At 34.2% G+C, this 13,442-nt stretch overlaps 1 protein-coding gene across 1 annotated transcript; it reads right to left on the bottom strand.

Annotated features, from left to right (window-relative positions):
* LOC127876992 (uncharacterized) lies at positions 1-3,726 on the bottom strand. The gene is made up of 2 exons (XM_052422563.1): positions 3,306-3,726; positions 1-569 (listed from the first exon to the last, which is right to left on the bottom strand). Exons 1-2 carry the CDS (start codon positions 3,525-3,527, stop codon positions 471-473), a joined length of 321 nt encoding a protein of 106 aa, XP_052278523.1. The 5' UTR covers positions 3,528-3,726; the 3' UTR covers positions 1-470.
* Positions 3,727-13,442: the final 9,716 nt, after the last annotated feature.

The following is a 13,442-nucleotide window of genomic DNA, read 5'->3' as shown; positions in this document are numbered from 1 at the left end:
TTGCATGCCAGATTTATGGAATTTGGTTCGTAACATCACGTGATGACCGCATACGTGTACATGTTTGAAGTTTAAATTTAACAAATGTCGTACACACAGTGATATGGAGATGTTGCACGTTTATCTTAACAAATGTGGAGCATAAATCTGCTTACTTGCAGTTCAGAGTTCTAGAACTACGTCAGTGACCAAATAGAATGAAGTCTAAACACATGAATTATTCGCCGGAACGTTTTCCACACCCTAATCCTTTTGGTAATTATTTCTATCGCGTATCTAACATTAAACATTATGCCAGCAATTATTGAAAGGGTCAGCGTAAAGAACTTAAATTAAGTTGTTGTCATATTCGGTTGTTGGATTTACCATTAAATTAAGAGCTTATAATTAAATAAAATTCCTTTATCTCAAAAACGCGTAATTTTTGTCCTATGGTAACATGTTGAACCATAGGCCCGGGTGTTTGTGGTTTAAGCAGCCAACATCCTCTTGAGCTCCCCACGCTTGTCCAAATCCTGGGTTTCCGAGCCGCCTCCAATACACTTCCCGTTGATGAACACGCGGGGTACCTGTGATTGACATACATAATACTTAGTAACAATAGCTGTAGCCGAGGGAAGGCTTGAAACCCTAAAAATGATTTTTTTACCAAAAATTTAACTAAGCCATATAAATGATATTCTCCCTTTAGCGACATCACGTGAAAGTGATCCACAATTTTTTTTCACCCAATTTTCTCCAATATCTGAAGACTCGAACCCCTTTCCTTCTGATCTTGAAGAAACGTCAGGTTTATTGAGCAATAATTAAAAATAACATCGACCAATAGCAGTGGTTCGGGATTATGGTACGTACTACTCTACGAGCTAGTCTGGATTACCTGCCCATGTGACTTTGTGTTGGTACTAAAATATTATAGTACGACTGGAACCAGAATACACTACGAGCGCACAATACGTGGTCGGTTTACTCGTATGTAAAACGTCATAATAAGATAGACAAATATACCCAAGAGTGCGAACATGATAAATAATGTTCTAAAATTGTGGAAAGGCGAATACAGCACGTTTAAAGGAACCGACAGACAGACATACCTACATGTACCTGAGGACAAATGCAAACAAATACCTCCCCGCTTCTTCGTTGGAGTGCAAAATTAACATCAGGTTTGCAATTATTAAATTACAGAAAACTTATACGACAACTTAAACCACACTTTACATATAAATAAATACAAACTATTTAATGTTTTCATGCCAACCGTTCTGTCAGTATAATTCTAAAGTTTTTTATACATAATTTCAAAATATACGTTAAGTATAGTCCCACATTTTTTTGATTGATCGCTGCTGCAACTGCTTTCCGCGCTATTTGGCAAAAACATTGTCAAGATAAAAAAAACAACCTTTAATCAGACGACCATAACCCTGTAAGTAAACTAACAATTACATTTACCAATGCATGTATAAGCACGCGGTCAAACGAGGTTTTGCATCACTAATCAGATGTTCATAAATTAAATTTTACATCCAGCAACGAACTGATGAAGCTCATGTTTAGGTGCACACAAACATGCACAATTCCATAGCTTGATCTTGTTTGTTTGCCATGGCAATATCAACGCAATATTCTACTAAGTAGTTGCAGCAAAGTAAGGTCTTAAATGAGTAAAGTACCAAATAGCAAGTTCCTTGATGTTATGATACATATATTTTGCAGACAGATTGATATGAAATAGAATTAAGGATTTAGCCAGATTAAAACACGGGAAGGACAGGGTGAATCCTTTTCTGAAAATTTGTTGGATGATAAACGTTGCTCATGGTAAGGGACTTTATTATGCTGTTTCAAACACATTGGTAGTTTCTATATTTACCAGAATGTTGACAAATTAAAATAGACTCAACTGAGGTGAGACACCGCTCAAAAGGTTTCGGCATACACATCAAAGGGGACCACACATTTTAACAAGGTGAGGCCTACGAATGGAAGGGGCTCCTGCTGTTTTTCTTAAGCTAAATCACACAGAATTAGGTATGGAGCCTTAAGTCCAACTCAAAGAGCTAGATATGGACATGTGAATTCAAGAAAAACTTCTATTTAAACAGTTAACTGGAAATTGTGGGAGTCATTTGAAAATATTAGCAATTATTTAAGGCACGCAGATTCCTGACAAGCTTAAGTTTTCGGAAAAGCAAAATTTTAGAAAACAGATAGAGTGAATATACATATTCTAAGTGCAGCCTGCTTGAGTTATTGCAATTTCACTATTACTTCGAAAATGCTGTAAAATGTGCGACATTTACCGTTGATGTTTCAACATATAACGGCATTACAAAGTGTTATCAGGACCCCAAAATCTTTAGAAAAAAATATAGATCTAATCCGTAAGCACACAAACAACGCTGATACATTTTATCCACAAATGACAGTTGCTTTCTAACAAATAAAGTCGGCACGGTATGTTATTTTGAAAGGATTTTTTTGCGTCAACGTTTTTGTAATCACACATAAGTGTTTTTTTCCAAACTCTGGCCAATTTCGGAGCATGTCTATATGTTGCGACATTAAACATTGGTTACGGCCGTTAGCTTGCAACATGCATACCTGTTCAAGGGTCTTAAGTGGCTGAGAGTAAGACAAGATCTAGGGGTGTGTGGGGGCATGGCCCCCCCCCCCAGAACATTTTTGGATCATAGTTCGTCTGTGGTGCGTTTTGGGGCTTTTTCCTGAGCAAATTAAAACTATTTTTTTGCTTGAAATTTATTTCTTCGCCGGTGAGCCACTTGCTGACATTTTGAAGCCAATTTTTTTACATAGACACTGGTGACGTAGTGATAATAATGATACATTAACACCTTTAAACAGTTTCCGGTACATTAGTCTGGGTTCCTTCCCCTTTCACTACGTATCGTTTTCCGCAGGAAAAGAGGCAGGGGACCAGACTACCGATACATGTGGTATTTAGGTTAGAAACCACTCAAACAGCCTGCTTGTCTCGGTAGTAATTATACGACATTTTATGAAATCCAAACATTACTTTTTCCTTTTTTTTTGTTTTTGAAGAAATGCATGAGAAATTTCTAAGTCAGCGTGAGACACTGCATGCCAAAAACCGTGAGACTCACGGCAAAACGTTAGACTTGACAGGTATGCAACATGTAACATCAAGTGCAATAGAGTCGATGCGTAAGGTTTGTTTTTCAGCTTTATATTTTACTCTATCCACACGCACAGGTACCCGCAGTTGAGTTAATACTTTTTAGTCAAGAGAAAAAAATTAAATTCCATGTTCATGTACATACCGTAGATGCGCCAGTCATCTTCTTAAGTTCGTTCTGTATGGACTGACAGTCGCCCTCGTTTTCAATCTCCCACACCTCGTACTGGTCAGCGGGCAACACGGACCCAACGTACTTCTTAAGCGCCTCCTTAGCCATTGTACAGTAGGGACAGTAGGACTTTGAAAACACCATCACCTTCTTCCCTTTGATCTTCATATCGATCTTAGCCTTTATGTCTCCCATGTTGAATGCACTTTTTTGTTATCAAAAACGCTCTACCTGTTTAAGTTATTTGCGAAGCCACTGTCCTGCTAGTTCGGATAAATTCTACACGTTATTTTGAAATGGTCATAACATCCGAATCATCTGCATGTTCAGGTTGAAATGAGAACACCAAAGAAAGTTGGTGTTGTAATTGGCGTTCTCAATTTTAACCTGCCTAGGGGAGGTAACAATGCAAATTAGTACCTTACTCCAGGCAGCGGTTTTCTCCCCTCGGCTTCTAGCGATTTGATACGAGTTATGCACGGAATCAGTCAAATCTCTGCACTAAGGCTGCACTAGTACTAGAAGTTATTCCGAATTTTATGCCAGAAATACAATATTTTTTTCAGGCAACGAAAATATATTTATGTTATAATAATTTCATTTTGTATGCAACATACCTTACATACAGGTTGCCGGTAGCGGAACTTGTTACCTCATGGTTGTTTTCAATGATCAGGGGCCGTGTTCAATCATCGTACATGGGTGAATTCAAAGTATATGAGTGAAATCTTACATTAATGTAGATTTTTTTTCGAAACAATTTTACATTTCACAGATATAATAACATAATTGACATAATTAACATTTTAAAACATATGGGCCGCGTCGTGAAAAAAACATTTTTCACATTTTCGGTTTTCAGCCGATTGTTATAGCGATTTTATTTTGGAGATGAATGGTAAAAATTTAATTAAAATCGGCTATTAAATGCAATCTGAACAAAACTCTTGTGTTGGCCCTCACACTAAATATATCATTATATGTTTATATATTATACAGTTATTTAATCAGAAACATTGACGAGCCCAAAGAAACACTAAGTACAACACTTAATGGAATAGTTCTAATTGCTTGTGTAGTGTACTTTATGTTTTTAAGCTCGATTGGTCATTGTCGGCTCAGCTATTGCTTAAAAGTTCACCGGATACTCATAAGTACTTTAATGTACATGGGATACAGAAAATATACTAAAAGGTACCCCGGAGTATGGTCGGGTTTTTATACGCGTATTTTCCGTATATTCCGTAAATTTTAGTACAGGTATACTTAACCAGAGTTGCGACACCTTAAGGGTTTCGCGGGATGGAATGAGTGGGAAGATCAAATCAAATTGAAAGCCGATTATTTCGACCAAAAAAATTTGGTACGAAAAAAATAAATGGGTATGAATAAAAAAATTTGGGTACAAAAACAGTTGGGTACGAAAAAAATTTTGGTACGAAGAAAAATGGCAATAAAAAGATTGGGTACGAAAAAATTTGGGTACGAAAAAAAATTGGGTAGAAAAAAAATGGGTACGAAAAAAATTTGGGTACGGAAAAAAATTGGGTACAAAAAAATTTGGGTACAAAAAAAGTGGTTACGAAAAAAGTGGGTACAAAAAAAAAATTGGGTACGAAAACATGTGGGTACGAAAACAATTTGGGTACGATAAATAAAAATTGGGTACGAAAAAAAATTGGGGTACGAAAAAAGAAAATTGGGTACGAAAAAAATTTGGTACGAAAAAAATGGGTACAAAAAACATTTGGGTACGAAAAACATTTGGGTACGAAAAATATTTGGGTACAAACAAATGGGTACGAAAAAAAATTGTGGGTACAATGGGTTCATGTTAAGGTTTTAGCATGGCAGACGCCGGATGGCGAAAAGACACGACATGACACAATGAGCTGGCTATGACAAAACCTGAGGTTTTTTTCCGAAAACAGCCGAGCTCATAATGCATAAATCAGTGAGTAATAGTACTTATACTCAATAGGCACAGGGTATAAAATCAGAACCACTGGGCCGAATCTGCTGAAACTTGGTCGCATTATAGATTATGGTCCAAACAAGCTACAGAATGAGCGCTTCTGGACCTGACAGCGTAAAACATTAACCGATAATGTACAGCACAAAATGGGTCATTTTGTACAAAAAAAAAACAAACTTAAAGTGGCATTTAAGACATTTTAGACATCAGAAAGTTGCAAATGTTTAATATTCTGCACTCTTCGACTGGTTTGTTTTTTTACAAATTTAGAAGCATTTATCCTTGAGGTGTATATAAACCCTGTTATTCAATGTCAAAAATAGCTAAGCAGCAATGCCCCTTTAACATTATTCCTTATATTTAATTGTATTGTTTAAAGAAAGAACTGTGTATATTTAATGATAATGGCTCCGTATTTCACACTTGATAGGCCACTGCTGGGGCTTGAACCCAGAACTCATCTCACATTGTAAGATGCATTTTTCAATTAAACTACAATGACTGTATCGTGTGAAGTGGAGCCAACATACACCCACATAAGTGAAAAAATCATTATGTCGATATATTTGTCCTGGGCGTTTTCCGACATGTTGCATAACTGTTTACCACAAAAGATGTCTACATACAGGGCTCGACATTAAAGGTAGTCCGACTGTCCGGGACAACCAAATTGTTAGTCCGGACAAGTAAATAAAGAAATTTGCTAGTCCGACAGGACAAGTGGTCATTATAATTGTATAACTTAGAAAAAATGCCTTTAAAGCTATTATTTCTGTGGAGATATCACTCAATTTTTCCGAGAATATTTTGTATATGTTTAATCGTCGAAGCCCGAGATATTCCGATAGTTCCATGTGATACATGTACTACACTGAACTGTTCACAAGGGAAGCAACCCTTAACATTTTTTTCTTTGCCAAGATAACTAAAATATTCTCCCGTGTAAAGAATATGCATTTTACGACACCGGTACACATCGATCTTACAGACAATTAACGTAGTGACGTCCTCCCTATGTATAGAATGATTTTGTTTTTTTAAATATCAGTTAAGTACTGTACATATACATCACTTTTAACATTTTCTGTTTGATGTTGTCAACAAACAAGTTTTTGTCAGGTATTACGGCTTTGTATAATGTTTAAAAATCAATTATCTTGAGTTTTCCTGTTATTCAAGTCAGTTCTTTTTGTATTAAAATTGCCTGCAATTATGTTTACATGTAATATGAACGATTCAAGTAATAACATGTAATTTGAACGATTCAAGTCTTTATGATTTGAGCATTTTGTATTATTTCATTATTTTGCAAAGTAATGAGCAGAATAAAGATATAATGGTCAGGACAAGTTGCTTTTTGGTCAGGACAAGTGAAATTATGGTCTACTTGTCCGACTGGACAAGTGGCTTCAAAAGTTAATGTCGAGCCCTGACATAGATAAATATACATACATGTAAATAGGAAAAAAATGAACGGTCTATTTTTTATTTTTGCTTCATATATACACATTTCCTAGCCTGCCATGATTTATAATTATATCATGTTGAAATCATTTATAGACAGAATATTACTGAAACTGCAATAAACAATAAGATAGATAGATAATAATAATGTTTAATTCTATCTAATGCAATGAACAAATGTTCTTCCGATGCCATTTTCACTAAGGTATAGGTATTGAATCCTGATATACGACTAAAACTGAACATCTAAACAGCAGTATTTTACATGAAGAGTACTCACAAAACCACAACAATAATACTCGATGAATGAACTGTCCGAAATCCGAAAAATATGTACACTACAATAACAAGACGTTAATAAAAATATGCACGTTAACATTATTCAAGATATGAAAGCAATATATCAAGGGATATAGGGAATATTTGGGGTGTTACGCACAATTTAACATAAAGTCAGTGTGCGAATTTCACTTTTTAAACCACTAGCCCGTTCGGGCTACCAGATGGATTTTTTCACTATCCCGAACCAAAGTTTACTAGCCCGAACTGTTTATCACAAGTTTTTAAAATAAGTTTATATTTTTGACGGTTCTGGATAGTTTTTATTGCAGGTAGGGTGTAATGATGAGGATTGCAACTAACAGTTGATCCCAATTAGCAGGAAATGTTATTATAATATTTCAATGACACAATACGATTATAATATTTATGTATGACGATATTCGTCAATCAATACCTAACATGCAGTCAAGAAGCAAAGGTTTTTTTATCCAATCTGTAAATAATTTTAGATGTCAATTGTCCCAAATTAGAAATCCGAAACATTAAGCCTAAAGTCTGAGGCCGTATGATAAAGCGAATAGAGGGCAGTGACTCCTCCCCCTAGCTTATTGTTCTTTTTTATAGTCTTTCTAGGTCCAATTCTGGTGAGTACAATGTAAAAAAATATCAACCAGACCATCCGTAAAATCGCATGTGTATTCATCATTCTAGATATTTTTTTATCAAGAAAGTCGAAAATAAATTAAAATCGACAGATAATACCGTATCCGGAAACAACTGTCCAAAAACATATCAATATAAGTCTTTGCACGTGAAATAAAATATGCATATCGTTAAACTGCCTAAACTGAAAACCAGTAAAAAGTAACCAAGCAACTACGCAATCAATATATAATTTGGTTGACATATTCTATTAAAATATGATAGTTCAATGCGTTGATTTGTCAATAGATCATTACAAATCCAAGATGGGGGACATTAAAAACATTTGTAGACTTGTATGGTTTGCTGAAAGTACAGCAAATTGAACAACCTGGGTAGATCCGCATTTTATTCGCACAGTATCAAAAAAAAATTTGTCATTCAAACTCTCGTCATGTCAACATAATCGGAAGGGTGAGGAAACGCGATACGACGCTAAATAAACGCAAGATATGGTTCAAGCGATGGATGAAAATAATATTTTTGAGCATTTTTTATTTCAAAAGTTTGAAAAATCAATAGCCCAATCGGGCTAGTACCCATGGAAATTCAGTAGCCCAAAACGAGATCAACTAGCCCCGGGCTAGTGCAAATTTCGAACACTGTAGATTTATAAATAATATGCATATTCTACGTGGAAAAAGGGTCATAATTCTTACAAAATGCAAGTGATACAGTTGTCTGCTCTTGTTTTTAGGTTGGGGTCATGTTGGTTAACACGTATGCAAAATATGGAAGCAATATGTCAAGGGACATAGGAAATATTTGGGATGGTACGCAAACTTTAACATTTGCACGCTTATGCCGATGCCGGGTTGAGTAGGATAGCTCCTCTATATATATTTCATATATAATAGTCGAGCTAAAAAGTAAATTTACTATAAACAACAAGCTTACCTAAATCACAACTTTAATGCAATGCTTATAACAATAAAGTTACAAAGATATTTCATTGATTAAAACTAACTTATTACTATTGGTTGCCCGCACTGACAACCATCTTTAGTATGTTGGTTGCCCAGATAAAGAATAACCAGCCCAGAATTATGTACATGTGTATATTATACTTTCTTTTAATAAAATAATAGATAATTAAATAAATTTGCTGACATTGCACTTCTCAATGAATGATGTTTTATTATGAGTCTGAATTTAATCATTTCCTATTCCTTAATAATGAATGTTATTTAACTAGTATTGATCCATGGTGGTCAATTGTTATTCAATTTTTATTGCACTGAATTGTTTTAAGCTTTAAAAAAAAAAAAAAGTTGCCCGGCCGGACTATCAACTTTGGAAATTGAGTTGTCCAGGCCAAAACTACTTGCCCCGGGCTCACGGGAAACCACTAATTTTCATCCCTGTATACCCTTTCATTTTCTGTTCTTCCATCCCATTCTCAAAATGAATTTTAAACCACAATATTTTTTAATAACATTTGTATGAATTGCTAACCATTATCACCCAAAAAACAATTTTACAAAGCTGTAATCCTGTCGTAGAGATTTAGTTTACTATTATCAGTGTTCTCTTAACTTAAATACCGGCAGCCAGTGATTTTGCCGGTTACATTTACTCTTGATGCCGGCTACTTTTCCCAAATATATCAAGTAAATGTCACAAATGCTTTCGTTTTACTGCATAGTTGCCGGCCATATAACTGGCTACTCAATTTTTTCTGGAAAACACTTAATTATGCATGACAAACACACAATACTTACATGTACATACATCTTAGATTCGTTTTTAAAATAAATTGACACTTCCAGCTTGTCGTCATTAAAATCCAAAGATTCAAATAATTTTCCACGAGATACGTCAACAATTGTGTAATCAAATGAATGAAAAATAAAAATAAAGAAAGCCGGAATTTACATAAATTTCAGGTTGATAAACACAACAAGGTAAAGGTAGTCGGTGAGATATAATAATAATACAGTTAGTAAGGCCCAAACCCTGGGTACGGTAAATTTACTAAAACATACCGGGGAATTTTAACACTAAATTGGTTGTTGTCGGCTATGTTGTAAAAATTAATTATGTTCACATTTATGTCAATTTTCTGTTAAATGGCATTTATATTATCAAAACTAATTGTTAAAATCATTAATGTGATTTAATTTTAAATCTTAAATTGTTTAAAGTCGCATCATTGTATGACGTCGTCAAGTATAATATTTTCCGCGACGTTGCACGTTCACTTTTTAACGCCATAGATTTTTTTAAAGAAACATTATTTGGTTTGCGAGGTCCGTTAAATGGGGAACACCATATTCGGTATTTATATTATGTTTTAACAATTAATTCATGCTGTGTAATAAATATTGTATAAGATATTTCGATATTGATTGAAAATGTTTCAAATTGTTGTTTATGAAACCTCTTATTCTAATGAGTGTATGCTATTATATTATACTTTGAAAAGCATATCTGTTGTACTATAATCTTATTATTCATTTTTTGTTGTTAATTTCATTTATTGTAGAGAATCGTCAATGTTACATCTAGTCGCCAATGCTTGTTGTCAGTGTTAGTCGTAAATGTTTGTGATCATTGTCGTCAATGTTAGTCGTCAATCCTTATCATCATTATACATGAAGGAAATAAAAGCAGAAACAGAGACGTATTCTTGATTACTTGCTTATTCCTACGGCGTCCTCTCAACACTCATACTAAAAAGCATGTTGATGCAGATTTAAAAAAAAAAGGTTGTTTAAGGTAAACAATATTGTTTTACGTTAATCTGTAGCATGTTTAACATCGGATTTTTGGCGGATATACAACTCGGATACAATCTAATATTTGCGGGTATGTTTAAGTTTATTTACCGTACCCGGGGTACATGTAAGTAAAGTTAAGAGTACCCGGGGTACATGTACCTGTAAGAAGTACCTGAGCCGAGAATGACCAATCGAGCCTTAGTACCAATCGAGCCTTAGTAAGTGAGTGATGGTGTATGGGATAACATGCACTGAGGGTGTATATTTTTCATAAACAAGTCAATTGAAGGTGTTAAGAGATGCATTGATCCATAAGATTAAAAAGGGTAATTAACCACGGGCTTATTAAAATTAAAACGATGACATTACATTGTACCAGCTGTTTAGTGTTCTATACTGTAAGCTTGCAATATTTTAAATAATGTAAACAACTTACCTTGTATTAAGTTGGCATATTGTTGTCAGGTGTAGAAACTTTTTATACTTATTTCTGTTAAGTTGCACTGGCTGAACCAAAAGAATTATGTAGTCGTTTGTAAATAATCACGAAACAACCTACTTATGCATATATGCTTGCCAGTTACTGAGTTTGTGCATTTCCATTCATTATACTATCGGCCTTGGCAAACAGCGTAGACTCAGTCAGATGAGACGCCGTGTGATGTCTGCTATTTCGTTACGCAGAAGATTTCCATATCCACGGGTGTTTTTATGTCAAATGTTATGGTTTTTCAATAGATCGTATATTTATCTACAAAACAGCGAATTAGCGTTCACTTTACATCATTTTGAATTATGTTATTGTGTTAATACTTTTTCGCGTTCTTTTCGCAGCCATTGGTCGACGCCGTCTGCTATTTCGAAAGCTGAAGATTTCCATATCCACTGGCGTTTTTTTATGTTAAATGTTAGTGTTTTCCAATGGATCGTATACTTATCTACAAAACGGATAAGTAGCGTTCACTTTACATCGTTTGTGATAATGTTATTTTGTAAATACTTTTTAAGCGTTCTTTCTGTAGAAGTCGGCCATTTTGACGGGTGTGAAAAAATACCGACATTCCCGCAATTACCAAAATCCCCAGGAATCCCCGAGATCCCACGAAATCCCCATTAATATTGTTTATTTATCGAAAAACTGCGTATTTTAATATAGATTGTTGCGAAATACACTGAAATCACTAATGAAATATTGTTTTATATCAAAGTTTGATTTCGGGGATTTCGGTAGGAATTCGGTATATCCACATAGCGCATTTTGTAATTCCGGTTTTGTCAAACTTGCGAAACTTTTTCGTGATTTAATAAAAAAACTAGATTTTTCCCAGGTATAACGCCTACGCCAACAGGTAGATTGCATTCTTGTCCATATTCATGTCAAATTTCAGCAAAAGTTACCGACCAGTTTTCAAGGCGCTCAAATCGCGACTATATGCCTAAACTTAATGAAACTTTGCCCCCTTTATCATTCGTTCGAATGAACGTCATCAATGATGACGTCCAATACATCACTCATTCCATACGAAAAAAAAATGGGTATGAAAAAAATGTGGGTAGGAAAAAAAAACAATTTGGTTACGAAAACAAATTAGAATACGAAAAATATAGGGAACGAAAAAAATTAGGGTACGAAAAAACTATTTGGGTTCAAAAGAAATGGGTACGAATAAAAGTTTTGGTACAAAACAAATTTGGCTACGAAAAAAATGGGTACGAAACAAAATTTGGGTACGAAAAAATTGGGGTACAAAAAACATTTGGGTACGAAAAAGATGGGTACGAACAATTTTTTGGGTACGAACAAATGTTGGTACGAAAACCATTTGGGAACCAAAAAAATGGGTACGAAAAAAAAATTGAGTAAGACAAAAATTGGGAACGGACACATTTGGTACGAAAAAATGGGTACGAAAAAAATTTGGGTACGAAAAAAATGGGTACGAAAAAAAATTTGGGTACGAACAAATTTGGGTACGAAAAACATTTGGGTACGAAAAAAAATGGGTACGAAAAAAAATTGGGTACCAAAAAAATTTGGGTACAAAAAAAAAATTGGGTACGAAAAAAAAATGGGCATGAAAAACATTTGGGTTCGAAAAAAAAGGGGACAAAAAAAAGAATTGTGTACGAACAAATTAGGGTACAAAAAACATTTGGGTACGAACAAAATGGGTACGAAAAAAAAATGTGGGTACGAAAAAAATTTAAGGACGAAAAAATGGGTAAAAAAAAAATAGGTACGAAAAAAATATGGTTACGAAATATGGGTACGAATTTGTTTCTATTTAAAATCAAATGATGACGTCAATATAGCACTCATTCCATAAAAACCAGGAGTCAATGACCCCTGGACTGAAATTTTGAGGAGTCAAATTGAAAAATTCTGGGGTCAATTTTGAAGTGCGTTAATTGTGTTTTTGTCTGTATTATTCAATTTTTTTAGATAAAAACATGCTCCAAGAGTTACACAATACAAATGTATCTAAAAAAGTTATACTGCGTTATTAAATAAAAATACCATGATACATAACACAGCATATTTTAATGAATTGGTACGCAAAGATAAGGACAAAATATCAATAATTTGTGCGAACAATATCGACTTTAAGTTTTTCAAAAACAAAACATGTTCATTTTACAACTTTTATTATTTCTATCACTATACTATGTTTATTTGTTAAACCAATAAATGCTCATTAAAATCTACTTCATCATAACACATTTAAGTAATTTAAGATATGTACCTGTAGCACCTTTTCATCACATATTTATCCTTGTTATATTATCATCATCCCTATGATAGCTTTTGTACAAAAACACAATCTAAATGCATGTATATCTATTGCTGTTTATCCGAATACTATACATGTCGGAAATATATACACTTAAGAATGCCTTACCAGTAGTAGTTTAACTTTAATAATCCAAAATTTCCTTGTTGTTATCTGGTTTAAGAAACCTTATTTA

This window comes from Dreissena polymorpha, chromosome 4 (assembly GCF_020536995.1).
Source record: "Dreissena polymorpha isolate Duluth1 chromosome 4, UMN_Dpol_1.0, whole genome shotgun sequence".
NCBI classification, from domain to species: Eukaryota; Metazoa; Mollusca; class Bivalvia; order Myida; family Dreissenidae; genus Dreissena; species Dreissena polymorpha.
The sequence above is the reverse complement of the archived record's forward strand: the minus strand, read 5'-3'. Positions and strand labels throughout refer to the sequence as shown.